The sequence below is a fragment of the Sorghum bicolor genome, chromosome 10 (assembly GCF_000003195.3).
Source record: "Sorghum bicolor cultivar BTx623 chromosome 10, Sorghum_bicolor_NCBIv3, whole genome shotgun sequence".
NCBI classification, from domain to species: domain Eukaryota; kingdom Viridiplantae; phylum Streptophyta; class Magnoliopsida; order Poales; family Poaceae; genus Sorghum; species Sorghum bicolor.
The window spans coordinates 51,601,416-51,624,459 of record NC_012879.2 but is presented as its reverse complement, the minus strand read 5'-3'; the positions used below and the strand labels follow the sequence as shown (position 1 = coordinate 51,624,459).

Sequence of the window (23,044 nt, the reverse complement as noted above, 5' to 3'; positions counted from 1 at the left end):
CACTCCAATGCATCTCTAGTGAAAGTATCGGAGAGCTTCAGTTAGTATAATTCCTCAAGTGCTCAGAAAACATTGCCTCTAGAGTCACATTTCGGTGACCACACTGGACTTCGCGAGCTATTAGTCGACCCTGTTCCTAAACTTCGGCACCGCCAATCCGGTGCATGCTAAAAGGTAGGGCACTAATTGAGAGCTTCGGTACCCTAAGCGTGGTGACCAACGAATGAAGGACTTCGGTGAATGGAAAAATAGCATCACCAAGTGTGGTTTCGAACCAATTCTGCAAGTGTGATAACTCCAAATGTGTTCCACATGAAAACCAACAATTTAGCGCTGCGTTAGCATTTTTGAATTGTTTTTCAAAACATTTTTTTTCATTTGCTCCCTCACCGTGTCACTAGGTCTAATACAAATGCAAAATTACTTTACCTAGTAGCACTATATAAAAAAGATACTTGTAATTAGTATGGCCATTTATCTCAAGCACGGCCATGAACAACTCTATTGCATCTTGGCCGACGAAACACGTCCCTATGCATATACGTTTGCCTTCAGGCTTGTTTTTTTTTCATCTCTTCTCCAAATGTTGACACTTGCTTCATGGTCACGATCATCTCCATTCAAAAGCGATAGTCCACTAGTTGTCACTTAATTACGAAAACTAAACTAGAACTTTCGACTATTCATCAAAATTGGATTTGGTCACTATTTCCAGATCTGGGAATACATGGAAGTAGAGAAACAATGGAGATTCCTTTTGTAGGTTATAGGTGTGAGGTAGGTGTAGGAAATAGTTGGCTGTCTAGATAAACTATTGAAAAAATGTTGGTAATGGCTTGTTTTCCCCCCTTCAATATTTACTGGAAAGTTTAAAAAAATCAGTTTTGTAATTATGTTTGAGATGCTCAGTTGGTTAGCCAATTAGCTACGTACTCCCTCCATACTGTTAAAGAAAGTCGTTCTGGAGTCCGTTTGAAATCAAGCAAAGCAAGTCGTTCTGGCCTTCGTAGCCAAAATTAGACGATGCTACCCTCGCGTGCTTGGGCTCCGGTGCCACAATAATTAGCGTGCATGCCGTCGGATTTTGTAAGAGTAATACCACGCGTGCATGCTCCTGTGCATTGAGTCCACGCTGAGCCTCGCCTCCTGAGCTCGGCCGCTCGCTAGATTAATAGCGCCGCATCCGTCTGCGCTCGGCCGCTCGTCTCGCCTGCTTCCCTCTCGCCTCGTCTACTCGCCACTCGCGCTCGTCGCCGGCAGGCTGGCCGCTCGCCCAAGTGGAAAATTAGCGCGCAACAACGAAACGCGAAAAAAAGTGCAAAGGAGCGCGAACACGGAAAATTTGCGGCCAGAAAGGCGCGAGCGCACCAAAAATGAAAAAAGTGTTGCCACAGAGGTTCGAACCCTACCCACTTGGCTCCATTCGCCTCCATCTAACCAGTTGAACAAGCATTGATCCTTTGTATAGGAAGCAACCGCACCGCTATTTAATAGGGGCAGACATGAAAAAATACCCCTGCATTAATCACTCTTTGGCACTCCTTGGTAAACGTGATCATGTCCTAAACGACCTTCTTTACCAGTATGGAGGGAGTATGTCTGAACACACAACTACTTTTAACAATTACTGTTATTTAGATATAAATGTATAAAAAAACAAGTTGTTTTTAGGCTAGTCTCAATGCATATTTCATGAGAGTGTTATGCACATTAAATTGGGTGCCACATAAGTAAAATTGCTGACTTGGCAATGTCATTAAATGAATGAGTTTCATCATACGAGAGAGGAGTTTCATCTCCATAAAACTCATGTGGCTCGGTTACCTAGTTTATAGTCTTGGTAACTGTATGATGAAACTATGTATTAAGACTAGCCTAAAACCACACCTAGAAAAAAAAGTTAATCAAAACCGCGGGCGTCTTTACTAATCGCGTGGGTAGCAAATATCATCATATCATCATTGGTGACATAGCATGTCGACATCACCGTCGACCACGCAGGCTCACCTCGCTCACCGCCACCTGGGCCCGTGGAACCCCGGCCGCGCGTGGTCGCCACCCGATTGGCCGGTTGAGCGTGGCCGGTATAAAGCCGAGCGAGAGCGAGAGCGCGTCGCGTGAGTCACACGCGCGCGGCGCGCACACAGTATATCACTGCGGTTCCGGCAGAAGTCAACTCAAAAAGCCAACAAGCGCTGCTGCCCCCGCTGCGGTCTCACGGTCACGGGTGGGTGGTTTTGGGGGGAGCAGGACGCAACGCCGGGAGGATGCAGTCGCTGCAGGACAAGGCGTCGGAGTGGAGCGGCGTGGCGGCCGCCGATGCCTTCGCCATCGACGACGTCAACCTATTCGAGTCCCTCGGCGGCACCCCGCAGCCCTTCGTCGACCTCTCCACCAATTTCTACACCAGGTCCGCCCGTCGATCGGCAACTCTGTCCCTCCCTTCTTCTCCTCTGCTTTGAACCGATCGGATCTGTGTCCAGTTGAATTTCTGGTTTCATGGCCGCGTCTTGATTGATTGGATTGGATAGGGTTTTTGAGGACGAAGAGGAGTGGTTCCGGGAGATATTCGCGGGGTCGAAGAAGGAGGATGCCATCCAGAACCAGTATGAGTTCCTGATCCAGCGCATGGGCGGCCCGCCTCTCTTCTCCCAGAGGAGAGGTAAAGTAGCTCGTGTCTCTTCGTCTTTGACATGTGGGACTCCGTGTGATTTACTTAAATTGGGTTTGCCAAAAAAAGAAATGAGGGATGATTGGATGAATGTTGTTATATGATTTTGGTTAATTTTGTGGAAAAGTTATTTAGTTTGGTCTTAGCTGCTTAGCGTGGAAGCGGGTCAGAAGATCTGCTTTGGTGTCCTTGCGCACTGCCAGTCATGTTCCTGAAACCTGAAAAGTACAAGTTTACAAGTTTATGATGTACTTACAGATAGGGTGGACGATCCATGATATTCTTTTTACACGTTCTGCACTTGCACATGTTTTACCAGCCATGTTCCCTGAGGCTACTACAGCTTCCAGGTGTAGACTGAGAGCGGGGCCTGTACCTCTTTTCTATTAATGAAATTAGTACACAATCGTGCTGGTTCGTTAAAAAAAAAGAAAAGAAAGAAAAAGAAAGAAACGGATTACAATACGAAAAGCTCAAGTTGAGAATAACTCATCCTAGTTAAGCCTAAACTTCTAGGGGAGAAATGAGTGTGTGGTGATTCAGCCCCTGTTTACATTGTTGTTAAGTTTTGACCGTCTGCAGCCTTGTTTGTTCTTTCATGTTAACCAGCAGCATACCTCCATGGCACTTTTATTGATTCAGTTCTTTAAACATATAGTTATCACTATCAGCAATATTCGTTTGAGTGCTTCATGCCTGACCTGGGAGTATCCAGGAATGATACTGAGTATCCAAGAATGATAATCCCTCCGTTCCAAATTATAAGACATTTTGGCTTTTCTAGATATGTTGTTTTTGCTATGTATCTAGACAAGTGTATATCTAAGTGCATGGCAAAAGCTACGTATCTTGAAAAGCCAAAATGTCTTATAGTTTGGAACGGAGGGAGTATATTGTTCTTCCCATTTGTAGATCTGTTTGTTCATCAATTGGTCCAAGGGGAGTGAATATTTTCAATTTCAACTATTGCTTGATTTGATCAGGGGACTGACTTTATCCTAACCTAAAGCACCTAATTCACTAATAGTACAACTTGTAATTCTTGATTGAGGTTGTTTTTGTATTCTGTAGTCACTACTAGAGTGAAAAAGATTCATTTAGCCATTTTTTGCTGTTGTTCTTTTGCATTTCTGGCTAGTTGATCTGCCCAAAATGAATGAAGAAATGAGTGTCTTCATGTTCAGTGCAACCATTGTTTCTGGTCCATTTTTGTTGTGGTTAACATTATGCAGTGATAGTGCCTTTGCTTTTCTACCTAGTGTTTTCTATCCATTACTCTCAAGATAATTTGGACTTGTAAGCCCAAGTTGTCTGTTTTTTCTTGCAGGACACCCTGCCCTTATAGGACGACATCGACCATTCTTGGTTACCCACCGAGCTGCAGAGCGGTGGCTACACCACATGCAACAAGCTTTGGATACAACTGAAAGCATAGATGTGGACTCAAAAACCAAAATGATGAATTTTTTTAGGTCTGCATTATGACTCAAGTTTTTTTTTATATCATAATTAACCAACAATTTCGCTGACACTTTCATTTTTTTTTTTTCAGGCACACTGCTTACTTTCTTGTTGCTGGCAATGAGATGACAAGGCAACAGGGCCATGGAGTAGCCTGCAAACATGCAACAAGTAAACCAGCTGAGTGACTATTTTAGCCGTGGAGCTGGTAACCATTGGAATAATTACTGATAAGCCTTTATTCCGTATACAATGGAGTTCAAACAACCTCCACATTCAAAGAAACAATGGCACTGACTCTTTGTAGGCTTTATAGCCATTCTTGAGCAGAGAGCGTACTAAAAGTGGATAGTTGTAGCTCCTTCCAATACGTTTATCCTTCTTTGTTTAATGCAGTAATACGCAGCTCTCCTGCATATTTGAGAAAGTTTATCCTTCTTTGTCTCTTGTGGAAAGAGTTATTCACAACAGTACATGTGAAGATGTCTCCTTTTCAAATTTGACTTCACCGTAGCACGGGCTGGTTTGGATGGCTATGACAGGTTACCACACCACATATGATGATATGAAGCATGCCACACTTATTAAAGGCCATATTTGTTTAATTTCCATAAGTTTCTGAGCTAAAGAAAGTTATAGCTTATATTCAGTTCGCTGCGGGGGGACGGACCAATGACATGCAAAAACTTGTTTGGTTCATTGAATCCAAAAGATCAGGCTGAGTAGAGCATTTGTTTGGTTGGTTTGCACTGACTTTTGCTGTATTGAACTGCTGTATTAAACTGAAATAAAAGACAACTACCAAGATTTTTTTATTTTGCTTGAATCGATTGTATGATACTATTTTTTACCATATTAAGGCTTAATTTACTTCGAAATATAAGACTAATCGATTGTTAGGATCTGATTGGTCATCACTGACATATACTCGATCTGTGTAAATTGCTGGATACCAAGGCCATCTCAATTTTTTGAAAAATTGATGAATTAATAATTTGTTTTGATTTATTTCTTTCCTATATGTGTCGTGTCCTTGCAGCTGCAGTGCCAGTTTTAAGATGTAAATGCGATCATTGTTAGTCCTTAGCTCATAGTTTACAGGCTGTATGCTTGAAGTTTTGAGCTCACAGTTTTTGAATTTCTTCTTTTTTTGAGCACGGAATGGCAGGTGCTCTGCCTTTGCATTTAAGTAGATATATGGAGAAAACAGTACAAATTTACACTCTTGCTAGAAATTCAGGATGCTAAAAAGGAAAATAGGGGAAAGGAGTTAGCAACTGGCCTTGCTGCAGTAGATTGCAGCCATGGCCAAACCTGCATATACAAGCTAGTTATCTACAGGATATTGCCGACGCGCTGTTTCATGGCAGACCACCAGAGTTCTGTACTTCTGTCTATCCCCATGCTGCTGAGCCCAAACATAGCAGACCACCAGAGCTTAATCCCTGTGCTTCTTATGGTCTGAATGACCATTGGAAGGGTTAATTTTTGAGCTACTAGTAAGGACCAAACAATACGTGAAAAAGGGTCAGTGTTTGAATTTCTCAAACAACAATTGGTAATGTTCAATTTCGTGCAACAACTGATACCAGCTAATTTTCCTGCTACTTTCCTGGATAACTCGTTCTTGGGAAAGGATTCGTGGGTTTGTTTGGATTCCATCTAATTTGATATACTGTGAAACAAACGCAGGTAATATAAAGGGAACACATGCTGACCTGAAACTATAATGGAAACAGAAAAAAGCATATATTAGTAGAACTAACTAATGAAACATGTTTGTAGGTAGACCCTGTGTCCTAGTGAAACTGAACCTAAAGATCAATCTAAACAGCAACCTAACTGAAGTACTTGGAAATTAAAGATCATTCTAAACACCATTTGCACCTTTGCCTACGTCGTCGTCATAAGTCTCCTGCAGCTCTTCCACAAGCTTCTGCAAAGCCATGGCCGAAGTTCCACCGTGGCTCACCGCTGACCTCGCTGCTTGCTGCGCCCACGCAGCCCTCTCCCGCATCTGCTTCGCCGCCTTGCATTCAGCGTCCATCAGCTCCCGAACCTTCTCCTCCACCTCCGTGCTCGCAACGACGTCCGCGCCAGCCTTGAGCGCTATCCTGACGCCGACGCCGATGATGTTGGCCACGTGCCTTGCGTTCAGGTGCTGCTCCGCTATCATCGGCCACGCCAGCATGGGCTTCCCGGCGGCGAGGCTCTCCATCACCGAGTTCCACCCGCAATGGCTCACGAACCCACCAACTGCCTGGTGGGCCAGAACGCTTCTTTGCGGGACCCATCCACGGACGATCCGGCCGTTGGGCCCCACGTCCACCGGCGGCGACCAAGTGTCCGATCGGACAGCCCAGAGGAAGGGATGGCCGGACTGCAGCAGCCCGTGCACCAGCTCGTCCAGCTGCGCGTCCGTGATGTGGGCCTGCGTCCCGAACGAAACGTAGACCACCGACCCTGGCTGCGCCGCCGCCCTCTCGTCCAGCCACGAGAGACAGCCCTCTGGGTCTTGCTCCTTCTCGCCGTCCGGCATGTCGCCGCCGCCGCCGCCGGCGGCGGCCAGGAACAGCGGGCCGACGAGCCAGGCACGGGCTCCCGCCTCGTAGAAGGACTCCAAGGCCGGCACGTAGGCCTCGTCGAGCGCGGCGAAGCTGTTGCTGAGGACGCCCCAGCTGCGCACGTCCGAGTCGCCGATCTCGTCCATGAAGAAGCGCGTGAACGGGTTGTCCGGGTCGGCCCTCTTGGTGACCCCGTCGGGGACCTCCTCCGCCCTGACCACCACGTGTTCCGGCATGCCGGGCACCTGGATCATGGCCCCCGGTTCGAAGCCGCTGGCCGGCGGGCTCGCGGCGAGCGCCTTGCAGATCGCCGAGGCGAAGCAGGACATGCCGTTGAAGACGACGCGGCGGACCCCCGCGTCGGCCGCGACGCGGCGCGTGAACCCGAGGAAGAAGTCGGAGACGAGCGCGAGCGGCGGGGAATGGAGCGACGCCAGGAACTCGGCGAAGGGCGCGCGCAGGAGCCCCGTCGCGTGCATGAACGTCAGGTGCAGCGACGGGCACGGGAGCGCGTCGGTGGACTCGACGCCCGCCGGCAGCGGCGGGAACGACGGGAACGGGAGCGCGACGAGGTCCACCGACGCGGGCAGGCGGCTCCGGGCGAAGGCCACGTTGCCCGGGGTGGTGACCAGGGTCACGCGGAGGCGGCGCCGGCGGCGGCTCATCCCGTGTTGCGCCGCCGAGAGTGCCGTCGCGAAGTGGAGCAGCGGGAGCATGTGGCCCTTCGCCATGAAGGGGAAGATGACGACGTGGTCGCGGCCTGAGCCTGGCACGGGAGCGCCGCCGTTGCCGGGACCGTTCGCGCCATGGTGGGACGCGGGGGAGCCGTTGGCCGTGGCGGAGGCGCCGTTCGGTGTGGTGGCAGGAGTGCCGTTGGACCTAGTGGCGTTGGCTGTGGTGGCAAGGGCACCGTTGGTGGTGGTGGCGGCGGCCATGTTAGGGCGGCGGCTTGCGTAGTAGCTGCAGGTATGCTGTTAGTATATCGCCCCTATTTGTATGGCCATCTCCAACAAACTCCCCATTTCTTCCCGTGAAAACCGGTTTTCCGATCCGGTGCTTAAAAACTCGCGTCCAGCAGACTACAGATTCTGTATCCCGATCTCCTTTTCCCCGAGTCCTTTATCCCCGCATTCTGCTGGGTAGATTACCTATGGTGTGAAAAGTCATGGCCGAGCTTCACTAATTTATCGTGAGAAAAAAACACCGATAGAAAAAGTTCGACAAGCGAACGGGCTCTAAGGATGTTAGTTTCCATTTTTTCTAAAAAAAATTCTAGATTTTACTCTATCATTTTACAAAATAAAACTAAACACCATGTAAATTTTTGGCAAAAAAGTGATTATTCTCCATTTTGGATTTTGACATCAAGAGGGAAAAAAAAACTCAAAAAGAGCTTCAAGAGGCTTTTAATTGGACAATAAATTCTGCATTTTGGATGGAACTAAACATAGCCCTAAAAATTTTAGTATTTTGCATTTCATCACTCCAAAGTACTTGGCATTTTGCATTTTGGATTCTATGGGAACTAAACACCCCTTTAGTTGCATTTTATTTTTGTAAAATAGACACGTTCATTTGTATTTGATAAATATTATCAAATTATGGACTAAATAGACTTAAAAGATTTATCTCATAAATTACAGACAAACTGTATAATCAATTTTTTTAAATTATATTTAATATTTTATACATATAAAATAAAATTCGATGTAATAGGAATCTATTTTTTTTGCAAAATTTGTCGAAAACTAAATAAGGGCAAAGTGATCAGCAGCGCTCGCCATCCGCGTCGCCCCTCCTGTCTTCTCGCGGGCGAGCTCATCTTTTAGTACAGTAGGGCCTTGTTTAGGAAAAAATAATTTGCAAACGAGTCGTCCCTCCTCCTGACGTCGCGGGGCTGGAGCCTGCGTCCATCCCCTTCCCCAACATGCCCTCTGCTGAGAAATACATTTTTTTTTGGTTGTGTTGATGCAGGAAAAATGTGTGGTGCGCTCCGTCTCGGCCACGCTAATTAGCGAAGTTCATCGCATTCAAATTTAAGGAACGATCACATATTCTCCGTAACTTTCCTTTTAGTAAAAATTAATTTTCACAACTTTTTTTAAAAGTTTTCTGTTTTTGATAAAAAAATACCGCAACTTTTTTTTAAAAATTACAATATTAATTCTAATATTAATTTTTACGTATAACTTCTAAAACAAACTTCAACGTATAACTTATACATATAACTTATACACATGATTTCACCATATACTTTTAACGTGATAAGTTACGCACATAATAACTTACTACATATTAAAGTTATACGCAAAACTTTTATGTATAACTTAGATATTTACATAATTTAAAACTAAAAAATATACAAAACTTTTATGCATAATTTATTTGTATAACTTAGATATATAACTCGATGAAAGACTTATATATGAAATTAGACGTATAAGTTATATTAGCAAAAATGACCGTTGTTGGGAAATGCGTACTGTACTCCACAGCAACATGATGCACAATGAGCCCTCTCACGCGCTGCAGCGAGAGGCCCAGCGATAACGAATAGTAAGCTTGACAGTTGGTGGGAACACTAAATGCTCTCTCCCTCTGTCTTTAAGTGTGGTTTCATTCCCCTTATATAGGGCTTAGAAACCGACCTAAGACTATTACAAAAATACTCCGTGATGGTGGGGAAATATCTTGGCATATCCCTATGTTACAGTCTACTGACCACAAGTCACTTAAGTAATTTCACACTACGAGTTCCTCGCGCGCTCCTCACTCGGGACTCCAGCTTGACAGTGCTCGCACCTCTGGCCGACTGTGGAACCTTCGGCGTGAAGACGTCGAAGGTTCCTCGGCTCCACCGCATCCTCCGACGCACCCTCGTCTATCCTTCATCTCTGCACCCTTAGACATGCTCTCGCCCATCCTCCGACGTGGGGGACACCCGAAGGTCCTCTCCTTCATTCCTCGTGGCCTCTGCCACCGGCTTGGTCCCTGCATTCACCCAGCACCACACAAGACGTGTTACCGTTAGTTCTACCCGGAACCTTCGAGCGATAACACCTGAAGGATCACAAGACGGAGGTTCGAGATGAAGGCAATCCTCCGGAGCAGCTAGACAGGGGAAGGCGGTATCGAGTCCCCAACAGTCCCCCCCTTTTGAGCTAGAGGCACTCCTGTGGGCCATACGCTCAAAACTTGCCATGTTGCGGAGGTTATGAGCATGGCTAGTGCCTTCCCCCTGGTGCACAGGATGTGTTCGTTTGGTGTTCAGAATTTTTTGTTTTATGCTAAGTCAAAACACCTTAAGTTTGGTCAAGTTTTGGTCATCCTTCGGTTATTTTGACCTTCGCAAAATGTTAGTGCTGCAGCAACTGGTCGTTGTACGACTTTTCCTCCTCTGATTGTGCGGCGTATTTTGTGCATATAGCCGTTGGGAGGATTTTCCTCCGCTGATTGTTTGGCGAAAGACGCGCGAAGAGCCGTTGGGAGATGGCGAAATTTGCGCAAATAGCCGTTGGACTTTTCATTTCCTTCGCTGGTAGCCGTTGTGCCCTGGGAATCGCAACCGCCACGGAGCCGCAGCCCCCCCTATAAAAGGGGGTGTGGGGTTGGCGTGTTTTGACACCCTTGCCTACTAGCGCTAGTCTTAAGTCCTTCGCAGCTTTTGCCTACCATGATTGTTCAAACTTCACGTCGTTTGAGCTCTCTTGATGAGGTAGTGCCTTCATAGATGAGCGGTGAGACAAGTAGCTGGACCATGGCAGGGGTAGGTTAATGATCCACAACATCAAACGACACTCTTTAAGGGACACTTTTTATTTTAAAAGCTAAAACAACTTTCTTTTCGATAGTAGAGAGTACATGTTTAATACATAAGTTGCTGCATACTTAATACATAAGTTGTTATATGCTTAATACATAAATAGCTATTACATATATAACATAAGTTACAAATACATACAAACCACTTTAAAAACTGGAACTCAAAAGTTTTTAAAAAATATGACCGAAAACTAAAACAAAAAAAAAGAAAAAAACTTAACTATTGAAACTAGGAGGCAAATTCTTTTGTGGCAACTTATGTGTGCAATAACTACCCTTTTGTAACAACTTATACATTGTAGGTGAGGCAACTAATATACTCCCTCCGTACTGGTAAAGAAGGTCGTTTAGGACATGATCACGTTTACCAAGGAGTGCCAAAGAGTGATTAATGTAGGGGTATTTTTCCATGTTTGCCCCTATTAAATAGCGGACGTGTGCGCCAAACTAAACATGAGCAAATGGAGGGTTCAAAAGTATTTGAGCAAAGGATTGATTAGGCGCCACTCTAGTAGCATCAAACCATATCTCACTGAAGCTAACAAAAAGTCTAGGTTACAATGGTGTGTTGACATGGTTAATAGGGAGTTGCTTGATGATCCAAGGTTTAAGGAGTTGTATGACTTCATGTTCATTGATGAGAAATGGTTCTACCTACATCAAAGATCTGAAAACTATTATTTGCTACCCGAAGAAGATGAACCCCATCGTACTTGTAAGAATAAGAACTACATCCCTAGGCTCATGTTCTTGTGTGTTTGCGCTCGGCCAAGGTTTAGGGATGTGGATTGTATTTTTGATGGTAAGATTGGTTGTTTTCCACTTGTTCAATATGAACCGGCTCAAAGAGGCAATGAAAGGACCGGTCGTGTCCGTGGAGACTTGGTTATGAAGCCCATAACTTCGATCACTAGAGAAGTGATTAGAGGTTTTATGATTAACCAAGTGTTGCTCGCTATTAGAGCTAAGTGGCCAAGAGAATATGTGGGTAGACCAATATTCATTCAACAAGACAATGCACCTTCCCACTTGAAATTGGATGACGCAGAATTTTGTGAGGCAGCTAAGCTAGGAGGATTTGATATTCGCTTAATATGTCAACCACCAAACTCTCCAGATTTCAACATTCTTGACTTGGGTTTTTTTCGAGCTATACAAGCAATTCAATATCAAAAGAATGCAAAGACAATGGAGGATCTCCTTCCAGCCGTGCAAGCGGTAATTTGCTCAATAAATTGTTCGTAACCGAATTAAACTTGCATTACAATTTTTGCTAACCCATTTAAACTTGCATTACAATTGTAGGCATTCATGGAGTACTCACCACAGCTTGCAAACCGAATGTTCCTAACACTACAAGGCGTTTTGATGGAAGCTATGAAGAAGAAAGGTTGCAACAACTACAAGATACCTCACATGAAAAAAGGAACATTGGAAAGACTAGGTCTGCTGCCATCTTGTATCCCTTGTGATCCATCTGTCCTAGATGAAGCCGTGGCCACTCTTGCTGCATGAAAGAAATATATTGATGGTTGTTAGCATTAGTAGTAGAGACAACTTGCGTAATGAAAGTAGTAGTAGATTGATCTTGTATCCTTTGTACTCTTGCTGCATGAAAGTATTAGTGAATTAGAACTCAGTGATGTTCTTACCGTGCTGCTTTGGCGTCCTCCATAGCCTTCTTGGCAGCGAGCTTACGCTCGCGCCTCTCCTTAGCTTCCTCTTCGACCTTCTTCAGCACATCTGGAGGCAGCAAGATTTTCTCCATGCCGACTCCGAACACCACTTTGTTGACATCTGGAATGAACAACTCGCACTCGAATTTGTCGATGCCATGAACAACAGCGAAGATCAAGTAGTCGTCGTGCTTGAGACCACAACGAGAGCATGGATACTTCCCTGTGTGCACACGATCCCATACTTTGCGGTTAAGATGAACAACTTGACAGCGGCCACAAACAAAAGCTCCGGGCGGCAAAGAATCCGGCGACTCCATGGAGTGCGGCACCATGGACAACAGGTCTACGGAGTCCATGGACAGCATCGACGACTCCATGGAGTCCGGCACCATGGCCAGCAGGTCGACGGAGTCTGCGGCGACCTCCTTCGACTCGTGCCCGACGTCGTCTGCGGCGACGGTCTCCTCCGACTCAGGCACGATCTCCACCGAGTTCGGCACAACGATCTCCTTGGACTCCATGACTTGGGCAAGCGGCGAGCCTGCCGGCGACAAGCGCGAGTGGCGAGTATACGAGGCGAGAGGAAAGCATGCGAGACGAGCGGCCGAGCACAGACGGATGCGGCGCTATTAATCTGGCGAGCGGCCGAGCGCAGGAGGCGAGGCTCAGCGTGGACTCAATGCACAGGAGCATGCACGCGTGGTATTACTCTTGCAAGTTCCGACGGCGTGCATGCTAATTATTGCGGCACAGGAGCCCAAGCACGTGAGGGTAGCAGCGTCTAATTTTAGCTACGAAGGCCAGAACGACTTGCTTTGCTTGATTTTAAACGGACTCCAGGACGACTTCCTTTAGCAGTATGGAGGGAGTACAAGATTTAGGAACATATATTCAGGTTCAGTTTGCTTCGCTTCTTTTCTTAGTTATGTCAATTTCTCTCTGTTATTTTTTTCCATCATGATCTGTTTGCAATTTACTTATCTACCATAGTTTCAAAAAAATAATACTTATCTACCATAATACTCTATCTATGATTAAGTACTTTTTAGTATAGTCCTTCATTATATATCAGTGCAGTCCTTCAGTACTTGTTAGTTATCCCTTGTAGTATTGCAAGGTCATCAGTACTCAGTACTTCATCTACGACTTTCTAGTTTCGAGTTTTTTCATTTGAGATTGTTAAGATGCTCAAAAAAAATTAATTGAATATTTAGATATGAGGGTATTTTTAACTTTTTATACCTGCATTTTAACACCGTTAGAGTCAAATCTAACAGAAGTGGTGTACATGGTAAAAGAGTTCGGAGCAGTGACATCTGTAACAGCTCAACTTTTTAATGGTTTATAGGTAATTAACAACTTTTATAATGACATACATATAAAAACCTCACAAAGAATGTTGAGAGCTCGAGCTCGGGGTGTTGGCCGCAACGTTGGATGAGGGGAGGGGATATCTGCTGGGTTGGCCCGTCGCGGCCTGGTGTCGCACGGTAAAGTCGGAGCGCGATTGTTTCACTCATTTAGACTTTGCAAACATATGTTTGCTTGTTGTTTTTTTGTAATTTGGGTTATTATGTGTGTTTGGGTTGGCCTAGAAAATATGACGTGTGTTGGGCTTAAAAGCATGGGCCGATAAAAATGTAAATTTGAATGCAAGTAAAAAATGGGCTAGAAAAGCTTTAAAACATGAAATGGGTCATGCAAAAAATGAGCCATATAAGCCTACTTTCTACATGAAGTCCAAGAACTTATGGCTTATATTTAGATGTCATAAAAAGATTGTGACTTTAGACGTCATAAAACTTTTATGACTTTCAAAATCAATGTCATAATGTATGACATAAACATCTAAACATCAAAAGTTCTCATTAAAGACACTCATCTTTTGACATTTGATCTTTTGTCAACTTGGTGTCACAAATGGTGATTTGTGACTTGTTTTCCAAGTATTATGACATATATTAAACGTCAAAAGATGACACAATTCTTGTAGTGATGGATTGCACTACTATGTTCCTCTTGTTGAGCTGACTAAAAACATGTAGGGGTTGCATCATTTGGAGTCCAAATTAGTTATGATTTTTAGAAGGTTTTCTTCTCTAGACCCACAAAAAACAGCCAGGCTAGTTTTGGAAACCGTCTAGGCCAGTTTTCCTATTCTAGATTCAATCTAAACTCATCCAATGTCATGGTAAACTTATAGATTTTTGTTTGGAAAATGGTTCCTAATAGGATAAGATCACCCTCTCTATGTATTAGAGGGTCATAACAGATTGGGGTAATCTAACTGCACAATCTTTAAAATTAATCTACTACCTCTCTTTTATCATTTATTGCAATCTACCTCTTCTTTTCATTCTTCTTCACTACATGGTTGGTGGATCGATCATGATGAAGCTCTAGAGTGGTTAGGGTCAGCTAGGGTATCCCATAGACACTGCATGCCTCGACGGGGTCCTTCATGGGTATGTGGAGTTTTGAGTTTCAAGAGACCTCATCGGCATATTTTGCTTATCGCGCTCCCGACGAGGATCCTTTGTCGACGTGTCTTGCTTATCACGCTCATTGTTAGAGGCACCCGTGTCCAAACATACATTAGGCATCAATCAACATAAATGCCGACTAGGCTCTATACTAAGCAATTTAGCTCTTTACCAGTATGATGACTGTAATTTATATCAACACACATTTTGGTGACTCCATTGAGGAAATGGCTGGTTCGGCTATATCCTATAGCCAATCTTTCTGACCTAGTCAATTTAATGGGTCGTATATATCTTTCTTGTGTCTCATATTACCTTTTCATCTATCCCAAAAGGTTGAATGCATCTGGTATTGATCCACTCTACCAATATGTGGAACAACGGGTTCAATGACAATTTCACTGATCTAATGGATTTCTGGAGCATTGTCATGTCTGCATGCACCTGAGGTCAAGGCAAGTGGAATAGCTGAAGTTCCCCTCTTTTTCATGCTATGAATAAGCTTATGTCCAAATTTAATGAATTAGAGGAAATAATGTCTGGTGGTCCTATTCTTAATTTGCCTCATGATGCATACACTGGTGGATCGGCCTTGGCTGCTATCAACCCCATTGGGAGGTCATTTCACTATCATTTGTGATTAGAACAGGTATGCATTTGTTGATCAATGCAAATTGGCCTCTTCGACGTCTGAACTCAAAAGGGTCAATTAGGGAGGAGGTAGCACAATAGTCCCTACTACTATAGACACACCAAATTCGGTTCATAGCTCTTGAACTGATGGTGGGACAATACCACCACATGCTTTTTTGCCTCATATTAGGTGTTGCCTAAGTCTACAAAGTCATCGAGCATGGTTCTAGTGCCTGAGGCTTCATGTGATTCCTCCCAAACCAATTTGTAGGAATCTATCCTAATTCAATCGGAACAAGCTGGTTTCACTAGAAAAAAATGGGATTATTGGTGAATCTAAAGAACCTAGGAAGGAAAGCAAAGTCTTGGATCAGGAGGTGCTGCTAGAAATGTCAAATGGTAATAAGGAGAGCCTCAAGATCACTATCAAATCTTCTGCGCTTGGGGGCTAGCCGAAACTCCCGTTGACAAGCAAAACACGACCACTAATGCTCCTATTCAAAAGGGTCAACTTAGCTAACTTTAAAAGTTGGCCAAACTAATTCTAATGTTGGTGAACAACAAAAATCGGTAAGACTGATTTCTCAAATCTGTCAAGCTAGCTCTAAACAAAAAACACAACACCCATGTGATTCGAGTTACTAGAGATCAAGATACAAGACGCTAAGAAAACTTAAATATCTAGTAAAGAGGTGAAGATACCAGCAGATTTTTGACTAGCTCATGAGCAAGTATGCAAGCAAGGCTGATTTGATGAATCGGCCCATAAAGGAAATAGCTGGATCACCTCTGAAACATGTTGAGCCTCTGAAACAAACTGTGGAGTCGCAAATAGAGCCTTCAATTTAGCAACCCCGCAACATATTTCTACATATTCACCCATACCATGGGAGCCTTATATATATGTCATATTGGATACGAGCGGAAGATGGAGTGTGGATTTCAGTAACTTATGTGGAGTCCAGATAAACTAGTTATGATTTTGAGAAAGTTGTGTACTCTGAACCCATAAAAATTGACTGGGCCAATTTTTCCAGTCCAGATTGAGTTTTACTCAATCTAAACTTGCCAATTCTAGGAGACTTGTAGGTTTCGTTTGGGAAAGATTTGCTACTAGGATAACACCACCCCTTATGTATATATTAGTGGATTGCAACCGGTTGAGGTACTCCAACTATACAATTGATAAAAATCAATCTACTACCTCTATTTTACTCTCTTTTCACATCTACCTCTTCTTGTCGTTCTTCGTCGCTGCTGCATGACCAGTGGATTGACGACAATGAAGCTCTAGAGTGGTTAGGCCGATTAGGACAGCCCATAGCCTCTGTATGCCCCAACTGGGTCCCTCTTGGACATGTTGGGTTTTAGGTTTCAAGAGACCACAATGTCGTGTCTTGTGTATTGCACTCTAGAGGAGGCTCATCCGGTGATGTCTTGCGTATCAAGGCTCTATAACTCGATACACCAGGTTTATGTGTGAACATAGTTTAGCCTCAACTGATCTAAAAGTCGTCTAGGCTGTATATAGAGCGATCTAACTCTGTACCGGTGTGCTGACCGTAATTTGCTTCAACAAACTTGTTAGGTCTTGTTCAGTTAATTTCCTTTTTAGAGCTTGTTTAGCTGCACACCAATCCACCCCAATCTATATTGGTTGAGAGGTATTGGAGGTGGAAAATAAACAAATTATCCATTTTTAGGGGTCACCATATGTTTAATGTAAGTTAGATTGGTGTTGAAGGGGGCTGAAACGTGTACGATATGTTTTTTGGCGGCTAGTGAGGAGCCAAATTTAATGTTACATAACGCTGGTTTTTCTTTTGACAAAAATAACGCTGGTTTTGGATGGTGATTAAAATAGAATGGTGATACTATAACACGATGTCAACATTTTTAAAGTGGGCCAAAGATACCTTTCCTGACAAATAACCTCCCACTAAAAGCTATACCGACAGTTTAGATGCCCACCTTTTGCCAACAATAGGTACATGTGTGTCATCTGTCATGGTGTAGTGTAATTTAGGTTGTTGTTGGAAGGATGTTTTCTCTAACATCTTAAGTCAGTATTTTGCTGTGATTTTTGGAAACTAAGATGCTTAAGAGCTTCCGAAGTGTACATGCCCACCAAGATTGGGCGCTAATTAGGAATGGAACTGGGTCGGATCGACTCATTTGGGCAATCGACCCGAATCTATATATTCTATAGTCAAACCCCACTAAGCTAATTCTCTTGTACCTCCTTGCGCCATGTCATCATCCACTTCTCCTGCTGTCGCATGCAATTAAGTGTCCACTCACAAATAGTTTCAGTAGTGAATGCAGCTACATACACATGACCATGCATGCATACTGCTAGCAATTATTCTCTTACATGACCTCTCTTCCTCTTCAGGAGCCGACTACTAAAACTATATATAGATGACTCGATAGACTATAATAAGATCATATTATATTCCTCTTTCATACCCGTAGCAACGTGCGAGAAATTCTCCTAGTACAAAAGTAAAGCTAATGGGTCATATATAGGAGCCAGCCTCAAAATTTAAAATGGGTTGATAGGGCAGGCAGTTATCGACTAATGGGTAAGATGAGTCAACCCACTAATCATATAATAATATTTTTTTAATTTGTTACTCTTCCTTATTTTTTTTGGAATAAGCATGGTTGGTATAACTTGTAAGTATATCTATGCTTGATATATAGTACATTGAGGAATAGCATATTTTGGAAGTGAAAATAGATAAAATTAAAATCAAAGTTTTCTTGCAAACTTATTTAATTTGTGCATTACTTTTTAAATAAAAGATAGTTTATATCCGGCTTCTTCTATCAACTGATAGAATCATGCCAATTATTACAAAGAGTTCTTGACAGCCAACAATCTGACCAAGCAAAACGAAATAAATTTTGAACTAAACATGACCAATATATCTAGCAGCCAACCATCCACGGGAGCTAAAAAATACAGAGCTGATGTCTCGAGGTAAGTTCCAACATGGATCGGTTGTGCATTACTAATAACCTTAATAATGTGTTATATATATCATGATACTTTTCAACCTTGTACCTCATTTTTTATGTGTTTATAGCATTTAGAGCATCTCCAAGAGTTCCCTACTTTTTCTTCTAAAAACTTATAGTTTTACCACTCCTAAAAGATATTAGAATAAAAAAAAGAGGATCACCTCCAAGAGTTTCTTATAAATAGCTTCTAAAACATCAATTTTGGGTCCACATCAATTATTTTACTGTTTCTTTCGCGGGAAACACAGAGCGCGCCAAACCCTTCACGCCACGACCTCCCTGCCGTGCGTCTAGGTGAACCAGGGTGCCCTGTCGTTTTTTGTCCACGACGATGATACGAGACCAAATAGTACAACACTAGTCTAAGCCTGGAGGTGCTCACCGACGGCCACTCGACATGTTACCGCTGGCAAGCGCCATATCGTCATCAACACCAACACGCGCGGGGTGCACGGGGGCGGCGGCGCTGGGTGTCCGCACGCAATGCAAGTTTCGCTACCGGCGGCCGGGCTAAGCAGTAGCAGCGCGCAAGGTACCGTGGCGGGCTCGGCGAGTTGTCGTTGCCACGGACGACGCGCAGCACACCTTTCTCAGTCAGCGTCAAGCAGCGCAGCATCGACATGTCCTCCCCGCCAGGCTAGGCACACTCTCAACGCAGCAATAGATGGCATCCCGGACGCATGAGACGACGTCGGGTGCGGCAAAGCGGGTGAGGCGGCCGCGCAAGGCAGCGCGCAAGATTCCCACGGTGGCCGCGCGAGGCTCCACACGGCAATGGCTGCACGAGCTTGCACATGCTGTGCGAGGTTCGCGACCGGCGACACGAGCTCCCCACAGGCCACGCGAGAGGTCTGCGACGGGCGACACGAGCTCCCATCGGCTTCAATGCTTGCACAGCCGCCCGAAGAAAAATTGGCGCTGGGAGAACCGGAGAAAGAAGAGCGCGTAACTTTATGCGGATTGCCTTGGTTTTTCCAAAGTCCCTAAATCTTAGGAGTAAGTCTTAGGAGTTGTTGGAGATGATTTTTTTTTTCTACTTCCTCCTCCGTTCCAAATTATAAGTCATTCTAAGAATCTTGAAGAGTAAAAGCATTTTTAAGTTTGACAAAAAATATAGAGAGAAATATAAAGATTTATGTCATAAAATAGGTACACTATGAAATATAACTAACAAAGAATCTAATGATACTTGGTTGGTACCAAAAATGTTAATATTTTGCTATATAAATTTAGTCAAACTTGAAAAATTTTGACTCTTCAAGATTCTTGGAATGACTTATAATTTGGAACGGAGGGAGTAAAAATTAAGGATTAGGAGGGAATTTAGGGAACTCTTGGAGATGCTCTTATGGCCCATAATAATAACAGAAAAAGTATTTGTATCAGCCATTCTATCTATTGGAAAAATAATGCCACAAACTTTTAGTGAAATATGTTGACACTTAGTCTCCAAAACTGGTCTTGAGGCGAGCCCATACGACTCTTTTTTTTTTCTTTCTGCATTTGCAAGAGATCTATATGAACCTTTTTTTTTGTTTTCTTGCCCTTCCGTTCCTCATCAGTTGTCTCTTTTCCGGCCTCTTGTAGTCGTCGCCGTTTGTCTTTATTCTGAGCTGAAAGCTCTACGTTCGCATTCCTTCCATTTTCATGTCATCTTTTTTTTTTAAAAAAAGAAAAACTCAATGACATATTCATGACATCCTGGAGAAGAATTTTTCACCATTCGACATTTCGACTCCATTAGTTTTATTCTCCATACTGCTATATATATAAGCACAACTGCACAAGTACATGGCATGCGTAGCTAACATGCAGTCGTGCGCGGTGCATCGTTCCATCTTTGAGTTTTACTAGTATCTGGCCATCCGTCTGGGCACTGCTGCATACCATACGAGATGGAGGACGCGTACGTGATCCGAGGCAGCCCATCAGTGACGTGGTTTCTCTCCGTTCAATTGGGGAAGCGGTGTCTCAGGGTAGGAGCCACCAGGCCCGCCACCGCGACGGGGAAACGGAAAGTAGGGACGTCCACGAGGTGGGCACTCCTCCCCCATGCCGCATACAGCAGGATGGTCAGGCTCCAAAGCGCCGCGGCCAATACCTTGATATATAACCATGGAAAAATTGGAAATCATGTCAAATGATGCGTAGTTTCTCACCAGTTATTAGGAGTACATAATCCTCTTTTCATAAAAAACCAGTTATTAGGAGTACACAAACTGTTAGATCGATGTTACAGGACGAACAGTAGAGGATCAGTTTAGAATCGAATAGCTAACCAACGCCAAGGCGGGCTCCATGGCATACGGAGGTGGGCAAGATCGCCGCGGAGATGACGAACAGTGTGAGCAGGAGGAAACGACAGGCGGTTTTGGTGATGGACGCCATCGAACTTTGGCTGCTTAGCTAGCTGCTGCTTGGCCCTTGGGTTTCTGCGAGTTTGAGTATATGCTATCTAGCTGCTGCTGCTTGCTGAAGCTTTGTGATCTTGGAGGCCATATTTATAGCAGCGGAGCCAGCGATTTCCCTTTATAATGTTTTTTCTTTTCTTTTCTGTTTGTTTTGTTTGCTGGGTTTGGAGAGCAGACCCAGTAATTTGAGTGTTGGCCAGCAAGCCCAGTGGGTTGGCAAACTTTCCTCTGATATGATAGACGACCGCATATATATATATATATATATATATATATATATATATATATATATATATATATATACACACACACACACACTCTCTCTCCCGGCCATGCATGTAGTGCAGGTTGAGAAGGGCGCTGCAGCAGTTAACGGGTTTCCAAAGATCCATTAAGAAGCAATCTAGGTGATTTAGTTAATTAGTTAATAAATAATTTTTCATGCACACGTGACCCATTATTTTCGGTTGGCTAGCACACCTGTTGGTTACCGCTTTTCAAACTTGTGCTAGTATTTGAAATTTCGCATGCAAGGAGTATGTGTACATACATGGTTTGTGGGAGTATGTGTATGTACACGGTCTGTGACCGTGGGTTGTATGAATGCATACATGTTTAGTGGAAGTATGTCTACATACATAGTACATGGGTAAGAGGAGTAGTATATTCATACTTTTTTTGTAAGGAGTATATATACATACTTTTTTCATCAAAGGAGTACATATTCATACTTTTTTAAAAGTAGTGTGTATGCATACTTCTTTGAAAAAGATAACATTTTCATACTATTAGATTGGAGTAGTCTTCTCCCTGTTTCTAAAAAAAGAATTTTTTATCAACTATACCACGATATAAAAAAGATCATGAAGTGATGCTACATCTAATCTAATCTGAAGTATCCAAGGATACTCTAGTCTAAAAAGTATCAGATGATACTTTGATACTCTCATCAGGAGAACAGAACCATGGAATTGCAGGTGCCATTGATCCAGTCTCGCTCAGAGGCGGCGTCTTGACATATATCCTCAACATCCCTGCTCATCATGGCACCTACATGATGAACAATCATAGAGATTATCATATCACTGTAGCAGTATGAACTAATACGTAACGTACTTGAACCAAAAGACTATGAACAAAAATTGGAAAAATAAATTAAAACAACATATTAATATAATACTACTTTGGAGAAAAGTATCCAGTGATACAATAATATTGAAAGATGTATCAAAAGTGATGCTTTAATAATAATCTAGAAAAGATAGATCCCAATTGCTACTGGTAAAGTCTAATTAAAAAAGTGCTGAAATTCCCACATCTTAAGCTGCGATCACGCAAATCTAAGTTAATCAACTGATTTTAGATCTGAAGCCGATCACCTTGCCCAAATTCATATATCAACGCGCCATCATTATCCCTAAAGGTAATCACGGTGGACAAATGAAATCAATATGAAAATGAAAACTTTTTAATCGTACCAAGTATGAACTGGTACTCTAATCGTAGCAAGTATCAACTAATACTCTAATCTGTGAAGAAGTATTCAACAATACAGAAATAACAGACAACTTGCAGAAGGACATCCGTGAAGAACAGACCCTGACCTGCTTATGCAAGATGGAGAAACAATTCCCCTAAATCCAAAACCAACAGATCAAGATTAGCAACCAATCCAGAGGGAAGGGGACTCGTTGCCTTTGCCAGGAGATAGGGATGGACATTGATGCCGTCGCTGGGATGGAGGAGGGCTCGCCGCTGGTCAAGGAGTGTGGGAAACAAACAGGGCCACCGCCATTCTAGGGGAAGGGGACCACCACAAGATCCACAACCGTCACCGGGAGGGAGGGAAGAGGGCTCACCGCTGGTTGCAGGCGCCGTCGTTGCGACCGGGAGTGGTGCGGGAGGCGACGCGGTCGCATCCAGTCACGAGGAAACCATCGCCGGCTGCCGCCTTCTGAGGCCGTCGCTGCCGCCAGTGTGTTGACGTGGGGAGAGGTGACGTTCTGTGGTGTGGCGATAGGAAGGGGCGCGGAGGGGCCGAGGAGAACTGCGGTGGAGGCTGTCGCCGTCGTTTCCCTTCGTGGATACAGTGACCGATCCAATAAATGGGGAGGAGAGAGAATTAGATAACACTGACTGTTTTATGTCATCATTAACGGATCCCCTCAATTGAGACCCGCTAATAACTTGACTCCCGTCATGTGTGCCGGAGGAGAGAATACAACTACATGTATCTGGGAGTAACTACACTTAGAGAGTAGGAAAAATTTACCCCATATATATATATAAACTT

General features: G+C 43.9%; 2 protein-coding genes and 1 long non-coding RNA gene across 3 annotated transcripts; 1 reads left to right on the top strand and 2 right to left on the bottom strand.

Moving 5' to 3' along the window:
* Positions 2,122–4,947, top strand: LOC8079330 (two-on-two hemoglobin-3). The gene is made up of 4 exons (XM_002438578.2): positions 2,122–2,410; positions 2,532–2,662; positions 3,999–4,143; positions 4,224–4,947. The coding sequence occupies exons 1-4, from the start codon at positions 2,268–2,270 to the stop codon at positions 4,318–4,320; spliced, it is 516 nt and encodes a 171-aa protein (XP_002438623.1). The 5' UTR covers positions 2,122–2,267; the 3' UTR covers positions 4,321–4,947.
* On the bottom strand, positions 5,860–7,780 carry LOC8079329 (UDP-glycosyltransferase 73B5). Its single transcript, XM_002437168.2, has one exon. It carries the CDS (start codon positions 7,629–7,631, stop codon positions 6,003–6,005), a length of 1,629 nt encoding a protein of 542 aa, XP_002437213.1. The 5' UTR covers positions 7,632–7,780; the 3' UTR covers positions 5,860–6,002.
* On the bottom strand, positions 21,398–22,839 carry LOC110431320. Its single transcript, XR_002448801.1, has 2 exons — positions 22,611–22,839; positions 21,398–21,801 (listed from the first exon to the last, which is right to left on the bottom strand). It is a non-coding gene; the product is annotated as an uncharacterized LOC110431320 (long non-coding RNA).

Coding starts and splice junctions, on each gene's coding strand:
- LOC8079330 (XM_002438578.2), top strand. CDS start 2,268: ATGCAGTCGCTGCAGGACAAGGCGTCGGAGTGGAGCGGCGTGGCGGCC. Junction 2,411..2,531: donor TCCACCAATTTCTACACCAG/GTCCGCCCGTCG, acceptor TGGATTGGATAG/GGTTTTTGAGGACGAAGAGG. Junction 2,663..3,998: donor TCTCTTCTCCCAGAGGAGAG/GTAAAGTAGCTC, acceptor TTTTTCTTGCAG/GACACCCTGCCCTTATAGGA.
- LOC8079329 (XM_002437168.2), bottom strand. CDS start 7,631: ATGGCCGCCGCCACCACCACCAACGGTGCCCTTGCCACCACAGCCAAC.